Source organism: Semicossyphus pulcher, unplaced genomic scaffold, assembly GCF_022749685.1.
Source record: "Semicossyphus pulcher isolate SPU_LCO1_2020_fin unplaced genomic scaffold, fSemPul1.0.p SCAF_10, whole genome shotgun sequence".
Classification (NCBI taxonomy): Eukaryota; Metazoa; Chordata; class Actinopteri; order Labriformes; family Labridae; genus Semicossyphus; species Semicossyphus pulcher.
Window position 1 is genome coordinate 6,644,147 of NW_027211604.1, and position 23,911 is coordinate 6,668,057.

At 42.8% G+C, this 23,911-nt stretch overlaps 1 protein-coding gene across 1 annotated transcript in view; it reads right to left on the reverse strand.

Annotated features, from left to right (window-relative positions):
- The window catches only part of gabra3 (gamma-aminobutyric acid type A receptor subunit alpha3), a 120,403-nt gene that overhangs the window by 24,229 nt on the left and 72,263 nt on the right, over window positions 1–23,911 (reverse strand). The window contains exons 4-5 of the mRNA XM_069666946.1: window positions 22,943–23,010; window positions 1,718–1,938 (exon numbers count right to left, since the gene is read on the reverse strand). Coding sequence (XP_069523047.1) covers window positions 1,718–1,938; window positions 22,943–23,010 — 289 coding nt within the window. The remainder of the gene's footprint in view (window positions 1–1,717; window positions 1,939–22,942; window positions 23,011–23,911) is intronic.

Below are 23,911 nucleotides of genomic sequence, written 5' to 3' on the forward strand. Positions count from 1 at the left end.
GCAGCTGCATCAAATTTGCTCATGTGAGACTACAAAATAAACTTCTTTCATTATTTCGTCTTCGGCATTGAAAATCAATACTGACCTTGCGGACGAGCGTCGTAAACGAGTCATATAAAGCGCTGATGCAAAGCTGCGAGCTCGGCTGATTGATTGACAGATTCAATCATTTCTTCGATGGGTTGAAACCAATGAATTATTTTTGCTGCAGTCCCGTAGATAACAGTACTGACTGACTGTCATGGTGGCTGATGCTCCATTTTACGGTGTATTTTAGGAAAGACGCACGCACAATGGCAATCTTTGATCAAGTGATTATTCAGAGAGTTGTCTGTGTGTGGCTGCATCTCAGTGATCTGACAATCAGACGATGAAATGATCAGAAATGATGGAGGTAATTGGCTGCAACAGCTCCTCAAATCTTATTTTTAATCCAGACTTTTTATATAGCAACACTACAAGGCAGATATGTGGTTTAACTTAACATTCTCAACCTGTACTGGATAACTTTACATTACATTTGGGTACATACATTCATGTCCCACCTTTATTCTTCATCCAGCACCATCAGAAAGTTATCATTTCAATTTGTCCAATACTTTGATTGATGATCAAATGTGTGAAAATCTAACGAAATTATGAATCACTTTGCTGATTTAGCTTCTCTGCCAAAAAGCTAATGATGGTGATTCAGTGTGATCTGTTCACTGTGAAGTTTCTATATTAAAGTGATAATCTCGAAGATTTTCATTTAAATAAATGTCTGTTAAATCTCTAACTATCGCCGAATGATCTAACGCAATGGTGATTGAGCCTATGGCCCACTGATGAAAGCCTTTGCATTTGCAGTATATAGTATTATTATGGACTGGGTGTCTGTGGTGCCCAGTTAGTGATGCATTTTCCATCAGCCAGCAGTGGTTGGTCGGAGCGGTGAGTAAACACTTATCTACTAGGGCTGAATGACTACAGATACAACTTCAAAAATAAGTGAAAATCCAAAGAAAAAGAAACAAACTCGACGCTCAGATGAAGGCAAACAGTCTGAAAAGGAAAGCGACCGTCAGCCAGGAAAATCAAGAGTTACCACCGGAGCCAACCGTGGACGTCACACATGCGACAGTGTCTGGATATCTAGGAAGTGTGCTCCCGCTATTACCGTGTATCCCCATAGATGCCGAAACTGAGATCTTGAAGAGTACCACTATAATTTTATTTTAGAAGCTTTATTATTATATTTATAGAAATACTCTTTACATCTACAGCAAACAATAACTCAAATGCCCTGACAAAGAAAAATAAAAAAAATCAGCTTTCTTTGGTTAAATGTGTAGCATGTCTGTCAAATCATTTCAGTTGGTCCAAATAAACTGTTTAGACGGCTTACCTGCCCCCCTGCGCACACTTTTGCACAAGCTAAAGCTAGTGAGCTACATGCACAGGAGTGGCAGAAAAGGTTATGTGGATACAGGATCACAACGATACCCTGCACTCTTTTCCCCAATGCTTTCTCGTGGATACTTTCAAAATGGAGCCTTCCACCCCAGCTTTAAAGATTATTTTCCTGCCATACACACAGCTGTGGTTTTGTTTTCATCCTCATTTGCATCTGTTAGCATGCCAACATGCTAAACTTGGCGGTGAACATGGCTAACATCACTTCACTTCAACGAAAAAGAGTCGATGCTGACTGGGGTGTCAATTTAAAGTGTCTCACCTCATCGTGTAGAGCAGCGTGCCGTTGTCGACTAGTCGTAGCAGTTTGTTCGGAGTCGTCATGTTGTGGGCCACTGACTTCTTCCCGTTGTGGAAAAAGGTATCAGGAGTCCAGATTTTACTGGCCAGGAGGTTGTTGAGCGGTAAGACCTGCATGGGCCCGTCAAACTTCAGCCTCTCGTCCCTCCAACTCTGACGGAAGAAGACGTCGATGGTGTACTCCTGAAGGGAGAAGAGGGCACAGAAGACTCCAGTTAGCAGAGTTGGGATGTGGCCCTGGTTACATGGATGTACTCTACATTCAGTTGGCGTCAGAATAATGAGAACAATGAGTTTCTGCCAGGGAAAGTTCACATAAATAGCTTCTGGAACAACACGTCTGAGAGCCTGAGAAAAATGTAACACATGACTTGCAGACTTGACAAAGTTGATGTTTTATTACAGAAGTGGTGGACACAAGGAAATGTTGAGTAGATGGCTAAAAACACGTCATTTGTAAAAAGTTTTTAAGGTTCTAACTGTCCAGGTAGAGTGACTCAGATTAACTCTGAGCACAAAAAATACAACATGACTTCTTTGTAGCGTCCATGTTGTTTCCACATTACTTCTTAAAGCTCATCAACACACCAAAGTTAGAAGAACAATCACCAAAAAACTGGGCCATCTGAGGAGCACATGTGCGCAGGGTTAATTCATTGGATTGTAATATATAAACCTTTAATATTACTTGATTCTTTTTGGCTGACCGCTGGGCTCAGCCCTACACATGGGTCTGTATGTGACTGACTGAGTGACTTTCAGAGCCGTAGAGAGAGAGAGTTGCAACATGGCAATTGTGGATCATGAAGCATTTTGGACCTCCACTGACGCAACTCTCTGTCTATATGGCTCTGGATACTTTGTTCGGGGAGTGGGCAGAGCTGCTTGTCCGCTGTCCTCACCTTCGTCCGCAGCGCGCACCTGCTTTCAAACAGTTATCATCGGCCTCATAAGGACAGTCCTTGTAACACATTGCCCACAAAAGCGCACACTGACCTGATGCGGTCAGCCACATGCTAGGTTTTGACCTAGTCTTTTTATTAAAGCAATTTTCACTTGCCAATGTAGGATTAATAACGCTAATGATGGCTGCATAACATTTAGTTAAGCCATTTCGGTTGTGGTAATATGCATGCTCAGTTACTGGCTTACTTTGACACTAAATGGAATGGAGCCATCATTATTATTATTATTATTACCTGTGCTCTTTCTGCTTTGACACTTAAAAATGTCTGCCGTGAAAAGGGTGTAAAGCTCTTGCTAATGAATGCTAACAACAACTAACACTTTAACACGCTGCTAATTTGGGAAGTTACATGAATATGAATGTGCAACAGATGTAAACTCAAAGGCATGTTTTCAGTAAGGTGTCATGTCTGAAGGGATAAAAACAAGGAAGATAACCAAATAATTCTGACAGGAAAGAAAAATCCACATCCCAAAGAAAGAAACCCTGCAGAGACGTGTGTTTGTTTTTACCGACAAAATATGATAGATAACAACCAAATAACACAAATGCAGTTTTCTTGTAGCAGCTGTATGTGAAACAGCTTTCAGTCACAACAACAGTTTCATTAGAAGAAAACAAAAGAAGCTACCCATTACATGTATCTTCTGTAAACAAGGATACACGTGCACACATATACATATTTATGCTAGTTATTATAGCATACTTTGTAGAATATATTGTGTTTACCAGTTATCGTAGAATATATAGTGTGTTTTAAGCTTTCATCATGTAATTGCTCCTCTCTAAACATCGAAGTGTTTATCTTTGGAAGCCGTGGACTGAGACACAAACGAGCCTCAGTGAGAAACCTTGTAATACATCTGTTTCATGTTTTATTAATGTGCAACAAAGTCGTTCCTTGTTGTCACCAACACACAAAAGTAAACAAAGTAAAATGAATGCAGGAAGTAGCCAGTCAGAAGAGATTTATTTCTCATTATTCATTCAATGGGATTTGGTGTCCTAGCAACAGACTTCCTGATCAGCTGCGTACAGCTGCTGTGCACGCTGATGCAGCCGTCCAAACACAGCGAGATGGAAGTAAGCTGTCTGTATCTCACGCCACAGTTCACATTATTGGTGATCAATAACAGCACAGCGTATGTGTTTCCCTTTAATTCTCTTGTGCTGTTGCTCACACAGTGATGGGGCTTGTGTGCTGCTCACCGGTGAGCTGTAACCGGATTCTCCCTGAGCGACAAAACTGATAAAGTCATTTCTCAGCGGCTGTAACAACAGGAAGTCACCGTCCTCAGCAGGAGAGGTGAGCGGCTTCCACTCAACACATCAACAGGGCTCCTCTAAACAGCGCAGGATGGACGTCTCTTAATTGATGTGATTGACCTCCTGGCGGCCTGCATACCTGCAGCGCCATAAAAATAAAATAACACTTTGTCCTCACACAACAGAGCTGCTAATAAAGCCCGCAGAGAGCTGCACGGATGGATGCAAGCACAAGTGTGACAAACACACGTTTGTCAACCACTTCGTTGTTTTTCTTCACCTAGTGAGTCATGTTCTTCGTTTAATTGCAGCCTCTGCTCAGTATAGTCTAACATGTCTGTTATAGATACATCTTTATCAGTTTATTTTGACTGGTAATCTCCGTTTAATACATATGCTTGACCTACAAAAGCAAACCAGACTGTTATGAGACATTACAGGGAGCATGAGGAGATTTTTCTTGAGACTATGCACACAGATTCAGGGCAGGATCAGTAAAGGGATACAAATATTGACTGAATAACAAATTAGATAAAATAGGCAGTGTTACAGGAGGGCAAAAACACAGGTCAACCAAGGTTTGTAATCCTTAATTGGCCTTCTTCCTTCTACACATAGGCTATGTATTATGTCTACTTTTATACTGTCCTTGCAATGAGTTACCAATAACAAAATCTAGACAGTTAGCTTACAGTAGTCGGTGGTCAAGTAGGCTGACTGGAGAGTCACAGCTGAACCCAGAATCCCTGTACACCAGACAGTTACAGAGGATGGTTAGCTCCATTTTAAATGACCACGTCCACCCATTAAATGGGGATTTTCAGCTTCTTCCTTCTGGACGAAGGTATAGGTTAGCAGCCTGTAAAACCAAGCGGTACAAAAGTAGCTTTGTCCCAGCAGCTATTAGTAAGATAAACAATTTACTATTGATGCACTATGTATGGATATCTTCATATTTTATCTTCTTGTCATCATATCTTGTCTATACTGATGGCACTTTCTATTCTATCTTGCTTTTATTTACCAGGTTTTTACTAAGGTTATGTCTTTTACCCCTTTTTATTTACCTTGTTTTTACTGATGGCATAGTATGTTATTCTTCTTCTTCTTATTTTGTTTTTACATGGGGTTGCCCTTTTAGTCTTGAGCACTGTTGTCACTCTTGTCTATCTTTTTCTGTAGGTAAAAGGTAGGCAAAATGTTGGCGTAATCCAGGCTTCTCAGCTCAATCTGCAGGCTGCTGTGAACGCCAGGTTTCACACAGTTTTTTCTACACGCTGCACTTTGTGATGTCACAAAATGCAGCCTCAGCAGGCTTCAGAGAGCTGGCCAATCAGAAGAAAGTAGGCTTGTAGGGGTTGGGTTTCTTAAAGAGACAGAGCTGACTGAGTCGTTTCAGGCAGAGGCTGTATCAGGGCCTGCACAGAGCACCAGTGTGAGAAACATGATTAGTACTGTGAACTGTAAATTATGCTAAGCTACTCTACAGGTATCACAGAGTGAAATAGAGCTTGAAATTAGCATAATGCCATCCCCTTTTAGCTAACTCTACCACACTTAGTTTGGTCATGAAGTGGATGCCCACTGCTGACAACAGAGGACTCTTTAAGTCACAGGAAAGACTGATGAACACAAGGACACGCACTAAATGGTGATCCATTATTCTGCGTCCTGTGTGTCTTCGACCTAAACTTTCTGGCTCACACTACAACAAAGTTTGTTCTGTCCCTGGCACAGAAAGACCCAAAGCCATTTAAATCTTCATTAGCACATTTACACTCATGTAATGCACTTAATCCTTCTCCCCTTTTATTTATAAGATCCAAGGACATTGCCAAATCTCCTTCCAGCCAATGTTAAACATCCAGTGATGAATAGACGGACAAACGTGAGCTTGGCCCAGCTGGACGGACGCATCATTTGTTTGTTTCTTTTGGACCGAGGGAATTAATTTGAAGATTGAAAGACAGGAATGAGGAAACATAGTCAATCTCCACTCAAGGCCAAATGGTACAATCAGTTCAAATGCCAGCTGGTGTTCCTCCAGGGACACACTGATTGATTTCTCCTTGACAGAGGAGACAGAGCCGAGCTTCTACCCAACGGTACTTTTCAAATGTCTCTTTTATAGCAGCGAGGATCATGAATAGATTTACTGTAGCAAACAACTGTAATTTAAATGACACTTTAAAACACATTCACGGCACCCGAATGACAGGGTTACAAATAGATTCATAAATACAGAATCGCTCCTCGCAGATCTGTTTTATGACAGCATACGCATTTTGGCATCCTGCCTTTTAATAGAAAACATAGAAGAGACTCAGCATATGTCAGGAGAGAGAGAGGGAGGGGAATCAAATGCTAGAAGGACCCTGGAAGGATGAGAAGACCACCTTTAAGCACCAAGACTGATCTACATACAGATTACACAAGTCTACAACTGTCAAAACATCTTTATTTTTCAGAATCTATTAACTTTTTCAATTAATCTTACTTAATTTTACAAATGACTGAAATATAAAAAGATCCTAAACCTGAGAACTCCATAAATCTACATTAATAACCATATAATTTAGTTGTCTAGGTCAGACGTATTGATTACTTTTATTACAGAGCCCAAGTTGACCTGTTCAGAATTACAGGTTGCAAAACAACAGTCCAAATCAAACTTAAGCAATCTCCGTTGATATAAAATGGCTGTGATTGATGACTTAAAGCTGCTACGATCGATATTTTATAGATGAACAATTTAACATATAACTGTTTACAGTGAAAGGGGTCACCTGTGGTGATGACCTATAGAGAATTATCACCTACAGTTCTCCTCTGTTCTCTGAACCATTTCAATGTTTTGGTTTTCCGGCCTGCAGCTGTTCTGTTGATGCTGCATCGGTGCCACTTCCAGCTGCTGCAGGCAGACGATTTCAGCTACAAAGCTCTAATACACCCAATGTACACCACCTTTTTTGCACCGAACATAGACGACGACATGGCAGCTCTCCAAAACTGAAGCCGAAATATCTCTAGCGCCCCCTGCTGACTGGCTGCAGTATAGGTCATAAAGCCCGCCTCCTCCATGTTAACCATGTCAAAATACACGTCAAATACATTTTTCTCAAACATTATAGTTAGTGCTTATCATGCTGATTTATGTCCAAGTGTAAAGTTTTCTGACAAGTTTAGTTTTAATAAGTTATTTGATGCTATAGAAAGCCACAGACTTTAGACTGTACACCAGGTTTTTGTCGGTCTATGGCGCAGTCACTTTTTGCGTCCTCGAGATAACAACGCGCCACCTGTTTGCCGGACCACACCTCATTTTAAGACCAACAAGCCCATAGGCGCTAACATGGACGCAGGATCACTTGCTATTTACACAACGTGGGCACTGGGCGTTAAAATGATGACTGCGATGGCTGGAAAATAGCAATGACTGCTGCGGTGCATGATAGGGCCCTGTGACATTTATAAGGTAATAATGCGATAATGTGTTTTAAAGCCTTTCGTATTTTCAGTTTAGTAGCAAATGAAGAAAACTTTTAGGGGACAGGGTTACATAATGATTGTCTCATATAGAAACTGTACTGCTGCATTAGAGAATGAATGAATTATTTCTTGTACAAACAAAGATCACTCAGGTTTCAGAGCAGGACTAGGCTTCACGTTGTTTCTGACACCAGTATAGGAATTGTCATGCAGGATAACCAGGATACCATGGCACATGTAAAAGCACTCACAGATGTTCTGTATGTCCAATCAGTTTAACTCTGCAATGCTGAAACAGTTAAAAATGCCCCGCCTTACAAACTCTAAAAACTGCAATGTGCTGGTCCTCATGGACAAACATCCTCTGACCTGTAGCTGCTATTTTTAACCCCAAAAAATAAGCTTTGAAAAGGTTGTGCCTGCTCTGTTTTCAGGTTGCTCAAGCCTGCACATGAATCATATTGTGACGTTGGGGAACAGGATGAATAACTAAACCCTGTTTCAAGAGAGCAGCCTGACTGTGACTGTTTTACTGCAGCAATCTAAGACGCTTAAAAAACAAGATTATTAGATTATAAGAGTACATCATAGATCAGTTTGTGCGTTTGTTAAACAATGTTTGAAAGAGAGAGACGGGACAGAGTAAGAGAAGGAGACAGGAAGTGCAACGAAGGCTGCTACGTTAGCACACAACCCAAGACACCGATCCAGTGTGCTTCTTAGTCTCAATGCTACACATGAGATTACAACAATTACTCCCGTGTGATATAACTCATACCTGGCTCTGGCTGCCACACGCTGTGTGTGGCTTTTGAATGAGGTAAAACAATCTGTGTGTTTAATGATGTAGAAACCGCTGTCATAGTCCTATATGCCTTCACTAAGTGGGTGTCTAACGCTTTCAAGTCGAGGTTAATTACTGAGCACTTTGAGTAAATACTGTATGATTGTTCCAGCCGTGTTTCTCAGGCAAAAAAACAGATAAAAATAGAGCTTATGAAACAAGAGAGGGCACAAGCATGTCGTGTTCACACAAAAAAACGTCTGTCTGGCTCAGCCGCTCAGGGGAGAGAAGTGCCGAGAAAATAATGAGAATGAAAGGAAATGAGGGAAATGAGAAGGTGCAGTTAAGGTAGGATGTACAGCCGACCGGCTAAATGAGTCTGGACCGTAAAAAACGACAGTGTCTGGATCTGTGATGACGGCAGGACGGTTCGGGCTAATATCTGATAGAATATTAATGCGGCCTTTTATCTTAAATTAACGAGTCCATTAAAGTCTAAACATTATTTGATCATATTTCATCACATTTTAGTTGCTTTTACTCAACAGATGTGGACGTTAGTTTTTAATCTAACTTTACAGCCTTCGATTTTATTAAACTATAAATCTAACAGAACATTGCAGTTTCTTTCTTTCACAGTTCTTTTTCTTGGTAAGTTCACAGTTTACAAAAGAAAAAACAACAAAAAAACGGGACGCTCGACGAGAGGGAGAGACGGGGCAGAGACAGATGATCCAGAGTGTGAGCTATGAGCAGTTTAGTGGAGTTTATAACCATGTGATCCAGCAGTGAGCAGTTTATAATCATGCAGCGCAGCGAGGACACTGATCTGTGTGTGGTTCTCATGCTCTGCCCGACTTAACAGGGTCGCGCTCGCTCCCGTATTTCTGTCAACAACCTTTATAAAGAATAAAATACGCCTCCACCACATGCTGTGAATGAGCTGAGCAGGAGGTGATCCATGCCGAGTTATCACGAGCGCGGAGAGGCACAGATATGACACTATGTGTGTGTTTTGATACTCTGCAGCCTACCTGTCTCAATCACGTTGCAGTCTGTCCGTATTTGTGTGTACTTCATATAATTCACTGATAAACGCAGAGCTGCAGGCTTCATGATCAGACAAAGTTTCATATTACGTCATGGGTTGCCAGGTCTGCGGTTTTCCAGCTGAGTTTGGCTGCTTTTCAAGGTGCAAGCTCCTGTGCGGTTGCACACTTGGCACCGCCTGTACGATGGTTCTGACTCTGTGTGTGTTTGGAATGTCACGCCTATTGGGTTTCACTGCCCAGTACTAAATGACCCAACGGCTGGTACTGGTTCGCAGCCTTTCTTTTCAGAACCCCCTAATGTATATCTTATTTTTTCAAGCTTCAAGTTGGACAAAACATCCCTTATCCAGCGAGAGACCGAGGGAGGTCCATCCAGAAGGGTAGTAAAAGCAATGACCTTATCGCCCCCTACAGGTACCTGCATCCTCAGGGGCAGTTCAGTGACGTTAGAGGGTTTGGATACATTTTAACTGTCAAGACTGTAGAGGGAGCATCAACAATAGCCTTCCAATACTCAATGCGGATCAATGCTGCATCCGCAGATTTACATCGATCACACATAGGGTTAATTTGTGGGTATATCTTAGCTTGTTTAGATTTGCACTCGATGTATCACTTTAACCTGAATCACAGATGGTCGAGCACACACAGAAGCCATGGATCTTAGCCCATGTTCCATCATCAGAATCAGATATACTTTATTAATCTAAGGGGGGACAGGTGTTACAGTTGCTCTGACACAGAGAAAGCGTAGAGAAAGATATGGCATAAAATAGAAGTAAGAAAAGCAAAGTCAAATGCGTGCATTCTATATATACTGGGAAACATAAGGAAACGGACAGGTGCAACTGTAACAGGCTGCACGTGAGGTCGGTGCATGCACACACTAATCAATTGTTAGAAGGGCAGTCTGATTTCAAGATTAGCCTAAGTACAGATCCAACTGCACCCTTGTCTGTTGGATTTGATGACATAACGACATCAATCATTTTATGACTAAATATTGGAGTTTTAAAGCATTTTCTCAAATATTTTATAAAACCACGATTACTTTACGGAGGAGACAACGTGTGTCCTGCAAATACACATTTCTGCCTTGTTATTAATTGTCTTATTTTTCCACCACAGTGTGTCTACATTAGCTGACTACTTTGGCAACTTTGATTTAGTGCCCCTGACAGGATTTTATACTGTGGGAGGAAGCTAATTTATTGAGCACAATAGTTGTGTGATATATGTTGTGATGTCTTGTTTTTGACAGCACACAGCAGATCAGAGGTAACACTCTGATTAGCCGCCGAGCCGATGACACAGACCACTTCCTGAAGCCTGACCCGCCTCGTCTGAACTTCACACCGTGGGCTTTGCACTGATTAACAAAAGATTTGATTAATGTCTTAATTACTAATCCATCCCGCTCTCCAGTTGTCAATTATTCTCTCCCGCTCTGCTTCTCGTGAGCCGCTCACCTTTCCCTGCTGAGAGCGTAACTTGTGTGAGACTCGCAATGAGCTGTGAATCCCACAACAACTCCAATTATCTCCAGCTTTCACCAGATTCTGCAGCTCTGAGGCAAAGACAAACTTCAGAGTGCAACACTTCAGATACTCTCACTTTGTTGCACAGATATAATCAGGAACCACAGAGAAAAATGAGACGGTGAACATGTTTAGACAGGTAGAAACATCATGTAAGTCTGTGAGAAAGAAATATTATCTAATTGTTGCTTTGAGCTGCTTTCAGGGAAGTCAGCACAAGGGGCTCATCATGTCAATCCTATCTCCTTAAAATATGTTTCTGTCGGCTGCTTCTGACTGGTTTCTGCTTTGCGTGCTTTAAAAAGAAACATGACTGCTGTGTGGATTATGTTCCCTGGCAACGTCCACAGAGCGACACGTAGGCCTTAGATCACCATTGAGCGAGCTTTGGGTTCTGGTGTCTTGCATTGGTAACGCTCACGGTGTTTCTACACAGGAGTCAGGTCAGCCACACTGTTACATCACTCTCACCACATCTTATTGTAGTTTGCTGTATGTGTATGGACACAATATTAGGCTGAAAGAGGACAAGGGTTTGGGAAAGATTGAGATTTGAGTTAAATAGTAAAAAGATTAACATCTTGTTTCATCGACGACTTTTGAATATTCAAACACAAAGTTGAGTCTGAAGCTTAGATGACAGTTTGTTTCTATTATTCATGAACTTTGCCTTAACTAGGATAAACAAACGGGCAAAGCAGGGTTCACTGAACCCCCTTGTAGCTGTACACAAAAGGTACTTTGTTACTTAAAGTTCATCTCAAAGATTTTCATTTAAACAAATGTCTGTTAAGTCAATATCCATCGCTGAATGAGGTAACACAATGGTGATTGAGCCTATGGCCCACTGATGAAAGCCTTTGCATTCGAGTATATAGTATTATTACAGACTGGGTGTCTGGTGCGACCTTCACTTAAAAAATCAAAAGCGGCGCCCAGTTAGTGACGCGTTTTGGAGTCTGTAACTCCAAAGAAAAAGAAACACATTTGACGCTCAGATGAAGGCAAACAGTGTAATAGGAAAGCGACCGTCAGCGTTGGGAATTGGAAAGTGTCCTCCCACAATTACTGTTTATTGCCATTAGATGGCGCCCAAGAGAACGAAACTGAAATCTTCGAGATTGTCAGTTTAAATATCTGATTTTTATTACACAGAACTAATGGTTTATTGTGATGCCTTGCGCTATAATAATGGATACAAATAGTAACAACAGTGTGACTGATTATTTTCATACAGCTGTGGTACGGTAGCCTGCAGAGACAGTCTCACACACGCACCCGTGACAGGCAAAGAAGGAGAGGTTAGAGGTCAACATTCTGTCAACACTTGTTTTAAACAAAGACACAGCATATATCCATCCAGAGCTAAACACCACCGGCTCAGCCCAGAGAAGAGAGGGAAGCTAAGGGAAACAGTGCTGAAGCCACTCCTGTCCGCCACCATGCAGCGGTCAGTCAGGAAAAAATACCAACAAATAGAGGTGCGCAATGAGAGTAAATTATCTGAGAGGCTCATAAAGCATGGACCATCAATGGCACACTTAAAGGTACATTAAGTAGCATTTTGTCAACAACACATTCAAACTGGGCCCCTCCTACTGGGCTCTTCGTCACCAGAAACTCACTCTCACTCTCCTGTGCGCAGCGTACCGTTGCGCCAGCATGCAAACTGTTGGTTAACTTTGCGCTAGCATGCTAACCGCCGGTTAGCTTGTCCTAACCGGTTTACGGCACCTACCTGTCCAACAGAAAGAAGGCCAACTCTGCATCACACTTTCGCCATGTTCGCTGGTTCAAATGGGGCCCAGCTGCTAATTTGAACCACTCCCACACTCACCTGTACGCTGTGATTGGCTCAGGGAACCACAACAGTACCCCTCCTGAAAACGTCCCGTGCAAAGCAAAACAGAATAGATGCAGAGGGAAGGGTCTCACAAGGGTCTGCACACACACTCACCAACACACATGTATAGAGGCCCATAAGTGATGATTTATATTACATTATATTTGTAAAAGTCTTTGTTATTTTTCTAAGAAAATCCGACTTATTATACCTTTAACTTGCATGCAGCTGTGGGGAGGCAGCGTAACCTAGGTTATAAATGCCCAGCGCTCCCACTACACCACAGACCTCTCTGTGGTTTAACATATATGCTAAGGTTTATATTCGACTACGCAGGGTCGTCTATGAACATGCTTGCAGGGCTCATCCCTGGGGAAAAGCTAACAGCTGAGGATCTGTGTCAGGTTTACTTTCGGGTTTTGCGGCCTGTGCGCGTTCGGTTTCTGTGGTCGGCCTAATCGTGGCACCATCATCACTCTTCCTCTGTTGTACGCATTGCACTTCCTGTATTTGTGAACCCCCCAACCTTAATGTTCAAACTACACCTATGGCTTGTCCACGCTTGCAGTTCGGATTGCATTTTCTTGTTATGAAGTCTCCAAATGTCCTCTTTCCTGAAGCTGCCATTTTTAACCAAAAAATAAACAGATTGTGCCTGCTCTGTTTTCAGGTTGTTCCAGCCCTGCACATTAATCATAATGTGAAGCTGGGAACAGGATGACATGTATGGCATTAAAAATAAAACCGAACCCCATTTTAAGAGTGCAGTCTTTGACAACAATTTTCAATCTGCATGAAGAAGAGGGCTTAATTTGGCCTGCGAGTCTTTGAACAAGGTCACGATGATTGATGCAGAATTCAGGAGTTCACCTTCAGATTTTAGCACCACAAACCTCCATCTGTTCTGTTTAAAAGACCTTGAGCCGCTCAGGCGTTTTGGAGTTTGACTTTTCTTGAATTTTAAGCAAATGGCTGAGTGCTTACAATCTCAAGTACAGAAATATTGTCTCCCAGAGATTTTAAAGCCCCGGTGGGATCAGAGCGTCGCTGACATCTTCGTCAAAGCGAGCTGCAGCACGGCACCTGTGACAGCCTCAATCCCTTCCCATTTCATCTGAGCAGAGCTGTCAAATCCCACCATGAAGCAGGTAAATGTGCCATGACAATGCATACATGTGAATGAGATTTGGCTCCGAAGAAGAGAAAACCGCAAGAAGAATCAAGCAAAACACACCCACCTACTTACCGGAGATCAGCATCAAGATCATAAACCCACATTCAGGCTCGTGGTGTGACAGGCTGCAGAACTCTGCCACAGAAAGGAACAACTCTAAACAACACGCCTTGTTATTGGCCCTAATATCCGAGTCGCACTCCGATTAGGCTCTTAGCTTCCCTCCTGTTGCGATGGTTGGACAGTAAATTCAGATGTGGCGTACTGGGGTGCCAGTGAAGGCTGAACGAGGAGCCCTCGGGGTGAGAGAGAAGCAGACATTTCTGGGACACTTGATGTAACAGAGACGGGTAATTGGTCCACTGGATATACACGACAGAAAGTACGAGATGCCCCGGGTGTAGAGTGTGCTCCGTCTAGGAACATCTCTGGGTTTAAACCCTTTCTCCACATTTTTCGCCACGCTAGCGGCGAGGCCCCAAGGACGACAGTGACGGACAGTCACAGTGAAATCTCTTAACAATGGATGTTCCCATGACATCCAGAGGATGAATCCTAATAGCCTGGGTGATCCCCTGACTTCTCATCCAGCAGTAGTAGGTCAGACTTTTAACTTGTCCAGTGATATGTCAGAACAGAAACAAGATGGGTTGATACAAAAGGTTCATGATTCTCATGTAATGGACCCAACTGGTTATTGGGATCCAGTGACTTCCTCAAGAGCAACCAGCAGGGAAACATTGGTGGTTTTAGAGGCGCTAGTTCCTTTCCTGGCCACTGTCCAGATGTCCTTGAGCAAGGCACCGAGTCCCCCAACTTTACGATGGATTACCAAGGGAAATTTAGTTTGACCATAATCATTATTCCTCAGGGGAATGAGAAAGGGCGTATCAGAGTATGAGACAAATTAATAAGTTACAGGACAAGCGCAGAACCAGTGGCTTTCCCAGAAAACTCAGGCGCTATCTGGCAAATGTTTGCATTCTTACATGCTACACGAACCCTGCATTGTGTGGGAATAACTGGAAAAATATGATCCTAACAGGTAAAAATGATATGAACGTCCACTAAGGTCCGAAAACAACTCCTAATGACCGTTCAAGACATGCCTTGTTGACAGACTTGACCTCACGTTGCGCAGGAAATGGTGAACAAAAATAAATGTTGGATGCATGGTGAGAGCCTTTTCTTCGTCATTTTTAACCCTTGCTTATTCATTTGTTTCAATCAATCAATCAAATTTTAATTGATATAGCGCGGCACTTTTGTGTCTACGGTCATTATTGGGCCCATGACACACATTACATTGTCAGTTCTTGGTACCGTGGGCTCGTCCGGGCCCTTAGCGAGCCATATGTACTTTGTATTATGGTGTTACATTGCAGCTGTTGGTCGCTGTCCCTGTACAGTGACCTAGATTGGTCCTGAGCAGTAGAGTACAAAACATATTCTTTGTAGTGCTCAGCAGGGGGCGATAGAGAGGGTTTGGCTTCACTTTTAGGGAGCTGTTGTGTCGTCCATCTTTTTATACAGTCTATTCTCTGCGTATGTACACTATCACAGAGCTGTTAGCGTGTCTGTTAACTAAAGTCTTGTTGCTAATTTATCAAAACTCATTTCCTTTAGTTAAATAAGCACTTTAACCTGTTCAAACAGGTGTTGAATTCAAGGTCGCCTGCAGTTAATGCGACAAATGTGCTCCGAACAATTCAGAAAATGACACTTTTAAACTTCCTGACTTTAGTGATGTGCTGTTTAATGCTAAGTTCAATCCGGTGCCATCTTAGCGCTCCCTTTCCACAGAGCAATATACTTATCTCCAACCTCTAATCCTTCAGTCCGTCTCATGCAATCCACAACACAAGCCTTAAATAAAGTTCTTCATGTCTTTTTACAACTTCAAGGTGACTAATTAATGCTCAAAAATCAGCATGGATTAGGTTTCTGCACTTTCATTCCCACACTGCCATTAAAAGCCGGAGTTTCTTTTGAGTTTGTGCTCAAGGATATTCAAACAGCAGGGGTGAGTCTGGGTTCAATTCCCCGCATGTATCAAAAGCATTTATAAAGTGGTATCTTAATTTATTGCACGGAAGGTTCATTAAATCGGTTGTTAAAGGCATCTGGAGGGAAACATTAGCTTTGACAAACAATGACGCTGTGAAAAGTAATAAGAAGTAGACAAAGTTAAGTTTACATCCTTAACAAACGGCACACAGCAGATTTCCCCCGCTTGATATCTGCCCCAAATTAACGTGTTAAACTCTGGTGAATTGCCTCCGATGCAGAACCGTCTCTTGGTGAACACATCAAGGATATATCTTGAAAAGCCTCTTTCCACCTTTTGAAATACCTCCAGGATTTTCCTCTGCTTACACTGACCTAGAAAAACTGGCCCAAGCTTTTGTTTCCCAGAACTGTTTCCTGCAGAGCCCGCTGTCCCGCTCCACACTCGCATCACCCAGCCGACTCTCTGTGAACTCAGAAGCCTGGAAACTCATGAACCAGAAAACACGATCGCGTGACCCTGACCTACTGAGGAGAAGCCTCGACTGGGTCTGAGTACCAGAACTTCAAAACCCAAATATACTTCTTAAAAACCACAGAAACTTCACCTCAAACTTCACACACTACCTGGTCTCGCTCCTGTTTCTAAACATGCAATAAATAGTCCTTGTTATTCTCTAAACCCAAAGAGCCACCCTCCATCCCACTCGCTCCCAGTGGGTGCCCTCCCTTTTGGAAACAAACACAGATTTCAGCGGTTCAGACCGCTCATTATCAGACTCCAGAGTCAGGACCTACTTATTTAGCGCAGCCTTCTATCCACATTTGCTCACTGTGCTGTGTGAGCGTCGGCCGTGTCCTCCCGTTTCCCCAGAGCTCCCAGAGCTGATCTGTGACCGGGGGTTTAATTCCCGTGGAGATCGTGTCACCGCGTGCAACAGCTCTGCAACAAATTCCACTGAACCTCATTTAGTAGGAACAGTAGGAGGAAGTTATTGTGCACTCTGAAGACAAAGTGAACACACAAATTGTTCTACTAGTGCAACGTTGAAGAGGAAAACAGTGAGCCTCTCAACCCCTCGCACGCCCGTTGCAAGCAGAGTCTCCACACACGCTCCCCAGAGAAACACAGAGAGAGAGACGTCCGCTGGTGCGACAGCTCATGTTCAATATGTGGCTGTATTAAAAGATTAAAGTGCAGCTGTTGGTGTCGATGTCATTCATTACCACGCTGGTGTTAATCGTTTTGATAGTCATTTAGGGCTGCATGATTATGGCCAAAATGATAATCACCATGATTTTGATCAATATGAGATCACGATTATTAATCAGGATTATTTATTCATTTTAATAACAACATTCTTTTGTTACACATTTAAATAAACAAAGCAACATTTTCTGTTCCACTTTGTGCTGCATTCCTGCTCATGTACGAATGTTGCAGCAAGCTAAGACTTAAAATTAGCTTCTTTACCTGAGTCTTCTAGAGGCAACATGCAATGCAAATTACACTGGTAGTTTCAGTCCGTCTTTTGGATTTGGGTGGAAAGGGTGTCGCGCTGCACAGCGTCGCTGTTATGGACATGTGACTTGACGCTGGAGGTCGGGGAGTATCAACGTTATCCCTCTTGGCCTTCACACACTCATCATGCTGTTCTTTCAGCTGGTTAACAAGCTAGTTGTGTTGCTTTGCGGTGCATTTTTTCTTGCTTAACATCACTTGCTCTAAACCTAAAATCCCTCCCAACAACTGATGACGAGCTGTTTCGGTTGACTCGCTCTCTTCCTGTTTTAGCTTAACAACAAGCAGCGTTCAAAACGTGACTGTTAGTAGCCTACATGACACATTTGCACAAACAACACTTCAAAGACGTAACGGAGTGTATTTTGAGCTCATAATGAAAGAGGCATTCACGAGGACAGCTACATTTCCCTTCACAGCTTGCTGTAACTACGGCAACCACAGACGCAATCGGCCGAAAGTCTCCAGTTAACACGGTCACTCATTAAACTTAAACACCGGTCTCTGTTGTTTACTCTTCCGCTCTAAACTGCAGCTGCATGGTAGGCGTTCATGACATGACATGCCAGCTCCCCCAAAAGTGATGCCAAAAGCTCTCCATCGCCCCCTGGAGGAGTGGCTGTTAGTTTAGGGTTTAGGCTTCAGTTGAAATGCAGAGTTTTCTACAGGCGGAGCGCGCATTTTAAACGTCAATATCGCTGTCAATCAATTATTTAAACGTGGGTACGCTGAAATAGTGATCGGGATTAATATCCGATGAATTTTGCAGCCCTACTGTCATAACCTGCAGGACTCCTCCACACAACTCATCTGCTGTTGTTCAAAGTGGGCCAGGCGCTTTTAAGTTTGGGAACGGCCGATCTGATTTAAACAGTTAACTGATACAGGCAAAAACACGACTATAAAAACAGATTTTGCACTTAAAAAAACACTTGTGAAAGAAAGATTGTAATCTACACATGTTGCACATATTTCTAGCCTTGCAACTAGAGTTGCCTGTTCCATAGTTTGATTCTTCCTGAAGCTAAAGCCGGTGGAAAATGAGACTGTGGAACAAAAGTTGTAGGGAGTGCTTGAAGCCTGGCTGCACTGTTCATGTGCACATACAGACAGAAAACGCAGCGTCGCCTGAGGCCAGAAGGAGCCTTCCCTGGTTAATGATCAGAGAATTTCTGATATAATCTAACACTGACTGAGCAGTGCAGAAATTAAAGAAAAAATCAATATATGTTGATGCTTTCTTTCCACATATGGGAGCCGTCCAAACCTTTGCACCTGCGTTTACGACACAACGAGGGTGTGAGTGTGTGGACAGCAGCTACTTTGTGTCTGACAGCAGACAGCAAACACCTGCTGTGACCTCACTAACTTCGGCTCGGATCAAAACATCTCCACAAGTGGGCTGCTGCGGTGCTCCGCTGCCCCGTACCATTGATTCATGATGTTGCCAAGTGCAGCATGCGAAGAGAATAAAAGATCCCGGCCCAGAATTGAGCCCTGAGAGACCATAAAGGTGAAATCTGCTGAAAGAGATAAAGCACTGTCTATTGTAATAAAGTACGGGGGCTAACACTATCTCACTATGCTATAGTTGAACACTCTGTGGTCAGCAGAGTGTATCTGCAGAGATGGTCTCGTAAAGGCAGGGAGGGGTTGGAGAACTTCTGAGTGTGGGGGCAGGACAGGGACACAGTGTGAAACTGGAATACTGCCTGGTGGTTGTTCGCGTCCGCCAAGCAGTCAAGTTGTAGTTTACATCCGTCAGTGTTTCCCACAGAGTGACTGTGTAACTCTCGAGCGGAACAAACAAACCAATGTTATACAATTTCTTCTTAAGATTGCATTCAGGAGAGAGGGACGGACAGGAAGTCACGGTGACCATGACAACCAAACTCTTAACAGGTAAATTAGAAATCAAAGTCGACATTGTGCCATATCTGCAGATCAATAGGTTCCACAGATATCAGAAAGACTGGGACGAGAAACAAAGGCCAGGAAGCTGCTTTTCCGGGCCTTATAAGGTCACAGTGAAGTTGACATTTGACCTTTTTATGTGTAATTTGTGTGTCACATTTACAATGTTACAGTTTCATTCAGCAGATGCTTTTGTCCAAAGCGACGTACATCTGAGAGTTAATACAACACAAGCAACGATCAAGACAGGAGGGAGAGAGATTCTTTTGTAGAGAAATCAGTGACCTTGACCTTTGACCTCTCACACCAAATCCTTTGTGTCCCTTGCATCGTGGTCATTTTTGTAGTTGATTTGCGTCTTTCTGTAGTCTTTGTCATCTCTCTGTTGCCAGTTTGCCTGTATTTGTAGTTTTAAGTGTCTGTTTAGTTGTTTTGCATCTCTTTTGTGGTTGTTCTGTTTCTATTTGTAATAACGGATCTCTTGTTTTCAGGGCTGGACAGTAACTTTACCTGAGTGCTGTACTTAAGTACCTTTTTTTGAGTATCTGTACTTGAGTTTATTTTTCAGGGAAACTTTTTACTTTTACTCCGCGACATTTGAAGGATATGTTTTGTTTGACTCCACTACATTTCTATGAATTTTCTCGTTACTCGCTACTTTTGCTCTGAAGTCAGCGGATTAATTTTATTTTATTTTCTAAAATCCCAAAGACGATAAACTGTGTTTGTGTAGCTCTGCGTGTGGTTTGCCTCAGTGGTGTTGCCGTACCTGTGCCTTGCGGTTCATTTAATGGCTGTAACGACGGCTACGGAGGAGAGGATGACGAGTCTCCCCCTGAGCATGCGGGGCCATGTCTTCAGCCCATGTTTGAGGTTTTTAAAATGAAGAATGATTTGTAAATGTTCGCTCTGTTTACCGCAAACTTCATCACGGCCTACAACGGCCTTTCAGTTGTATTGGAGTCATATTTGACCAGGAGTATCTACACTTCGACTCAAGTAATGAAGCTGTGCACTCGTGTCCACCACTGCTTGTTTTGCATCTCATTATAGGCGTCGTCAAATTGTGTCTTTTGTCCATGTTTAATTTTCCAGTTCAGTAATCCACCCACGATACTAAAAAGTAAACAACCAGCTGACTCTGCTCGAGGGGGAACCAAACCTGTCAGATTACGGGAAGTCTTGTGCAAACTCTACATTGTAGCTTCTGAGCTGTTGTACAAAAAGAGTGTGTTAGTAACAGCCATGTACGCACAACACTGACAGATACAAAGATAAAAACACTACATTAATGTCTAAACATGAAGGGCTCTAAAAATTGTGTATGAGGGTGAAGGAGGTCAAAATGATGTTAGTCTGCTTTGTAGGAAAATAAGTTCAGTTATAAATCTTTACCTCAGCATCCTGTGAGCTGCGTGTGCTCCTACAGTCTGCACACATACAGATGATATGCTGCATGTGTACATTTAATCAAGAGAGCATTATGAGCGCCGCATTCTGAATCAGAGGATTAGAACGTATATTAAATTTAAAATCGACCACATGTCACACGGAGCTGCTCTGACTGGTAGGCTGCAGTCGGGTTTATAAACGACTCCCTTTCAGCAGAGTTAAGAAGAAATGGCACAAGCTCATTGATCAAATTAATATAGAGTATGTTTAATGTTACCTGACTTAGACTCTGCTAAGTTATTTCTGTGTGTTATGCACATACAAACGCCAGCCTACAACACTGAAGGTTTGCACTGTAATCAACAGCTTTAACTTAAACTGCCACTGCACAGTACATGTGTACAAACGTGTTACAACACGAAGACGCTGAGACAAATCAAAGCTCTCCAAACCCCTCTTATCCGGCTACGTGACACAGGCTGTCGAGCCAGCTCATCGCTGAGCCGGAGAAACGACCTCGGCGCTCGCGGCGCTCAATTAGAGCCGCATGATCAAATATGTCAAATGGCGCATGAGGTCTCAAGACAAAGCATGAAGCATCTCGTCTATCTGCTGTTTAAAGGAGGTCACCCAGGGCGGCAGTCTGTGCACAATACTGCTGTTTAAAAAGACTCATCCAAGAGCAACGTCGTCCCAAGATGTGCAGGGGTATTTTATACACATTTACAGTCTGTAATTGTCTGTGTGTAAAAAAAGAGACTGGGTTAAAGTGCTGCATGCATGAGGGCAGAGAAGAATGTGTCAGCAGATAACTTTCTTTGGAGTAAAATTACGTGGACCAAAAGTGTCAAAATCCTCAGTGAGGAGGAACATGAGGAGGACAGGATGAACACTTCCTGCAGAGAGCTGCTTCCTGTGAGTACAACAGGAGTGTACATTAAAGGAAGCTGCATCTGTCAGACTGTGGACGCAGAGAGCGAGAAAACACGAGGGGGAAGCAGCAAGAGTTTGCTTTGGGTCCGTTTGTTGGTTACAATATTAGTTCATTTCCTGACTGAATTACAGACCTTTATTTTGAAAGTTACTTGTGCCTGATTTTGTGTTTAAATTATAAACTTATATAACTTATATATTTCATGACCTAATTATCCTTATTAGGTGAAAAAAAGTATGAACATTCAATGTGGATGTGCGTCATTTTCCTTCATTACATGCTTCAAACAGCCATAAAGGACAAAAACAGTGAGTTATAGGAAGTTAAAACAGTAAACGTTTCTATTGATAATACTGTAAGAGGTGTATTTGAGTAGCAAACAAGCTGTAACAACAAAACTAAACTTTGAGTAAGGCTCCAAATGAAGGTGCTGTGAGATATCAAAGAACTCTGCAGAGAAGGCTCACAATTTTTCAGAAACTTTTTGTTCTGCGAACTTTATTGCGATTTTTCAAAAGACAGGAAATTATACCTGATAAATGCAGTGTGTTTTTATGTCCATGTGAACAGTTAACAATCAATCTCCGACTTTTACCATCACTTTGGTTCAGTGACTCATGAAACACAGGAAAAGGTAGAGAGAGTTCAGGACTGTGGGCTGCAGTTATATGGTACGTCATCAACCATTTCTAACAGTGTTAAAATAGAATAGTGTTATCAGCGTGATCAGCCCTGTGAGCTCACCGTCTCCTACTTCCTGTTGGCAACCTCCCGCCGTGTGTGCGCTGCAGGTGTAGTCGCTAAAAGTAAACACTCCGCTCCGTGAATGGTCCTTACATGTAGCCACAGCGTTAACCAGCACCGAGACAGGGTGCCGCTGTTAACGGGAATACATGTTCTTATAAGCCACCTTGTGTAACGGAGCGTCTGCCTCGATCATCCCGCCGACATGATCTGTGACGGCAGCAGCGTCGCGTGCCTGTTTGCAGTTTACAGGCAGGTGACACACAGACTCTGCTGCACAGCGGTCAGTTCACTCTGTGCTTTAATGAAGAGCTGCACTGATGTGATAACAGACAGACCTTTGTTGTAGATTAGTGATGGAAAAAGAGAAACTGGCGACTTTTCTTTTTGCACCGAGCAACAATAAAGTTTGACCTGTTTAACTTAATTTGCTTCACTATCGTACGTCCTGCAATGTGACTATTTCACGTGTGCACATCGTACACATTACAAGTGAATACAGAGCGATGACCTGCTCAGATTTAAGGACTCACAGTGAAAGGAGAAGAGAGGAACACTCACCATGTCTGTATCCGACACCGGCCCAAAGCTGGTCACGTAGATGTTTGTCCTCACTTCTGTCACGCTCTCTGAGGGAAGAGACGACAAGGAGCAGAAACGTTACAGAGCAGTCAGTACACAGAGAGCTCTGCTGCGGCTCCGTCTTTGTTAAGCTGATTGTTTGTGAACGTGACGGTGAAGGATGCCGGTTGGCATTTAACTAAGCTACAAGAATTCATCCGTAATCAATGGTTCGACGAACACTTCACGCCGAGGAGAAACTGTAGATGTCGTGAAGATTTTGTGCCCTCTGAGCGGACTAATGCCCGGATTTCTGCTGTCTCTCTGCATCATTCTGTCAAACCACGTCAGCTTTGTCGTGCCACAGATTGCAGGTTTAAAAACGTACCGCTTTAGTGTCAGACACTCACTGAAACGTAGACTCACACATTGCTCGACAGCACTTGTTACAGCTCTCTGAAAACATTTGGCCCGGGAGGTTTTTTCTAACCATGTTTAGTGGTAGAAATGTTGCTGTGAGCAGCTTCACAGACGCTCCTGAAAGTCTTTAGTTCAGTAAAAGTACTATTTGTTTGGCTGCAGCTCGTTTTGTCCACGACAGCATAAAATGTGCTTTGGGCCGGGCCCAAGTCTGTATCTGCGGAGAAGAGACATCCCTTTTGACCCAAAATAATTTGAGTTAGCCTTCCCCAAAAACATTAACGGTCCCTGAGGGGAAACTGGCTCAGGAATAAAATGCAGCAGCTCAGCATTAAGGATGTGTGTGCGTGTGTGTGAGTGTGTGTGTGTGTGTGTGTGTGTGTGTGTGTGTGTGTATTTTATCAGAATAATGGGCACACATTGCTGCCATTACACAATTATATGCACACATTATAATCACATTAGGCAGGATGTACGTGGTTGTCTGATGGAGCTTTTCTGCTTCGTATATTCCAAGAGCCAATTTGCTTCTTTATATTTACTTTATAC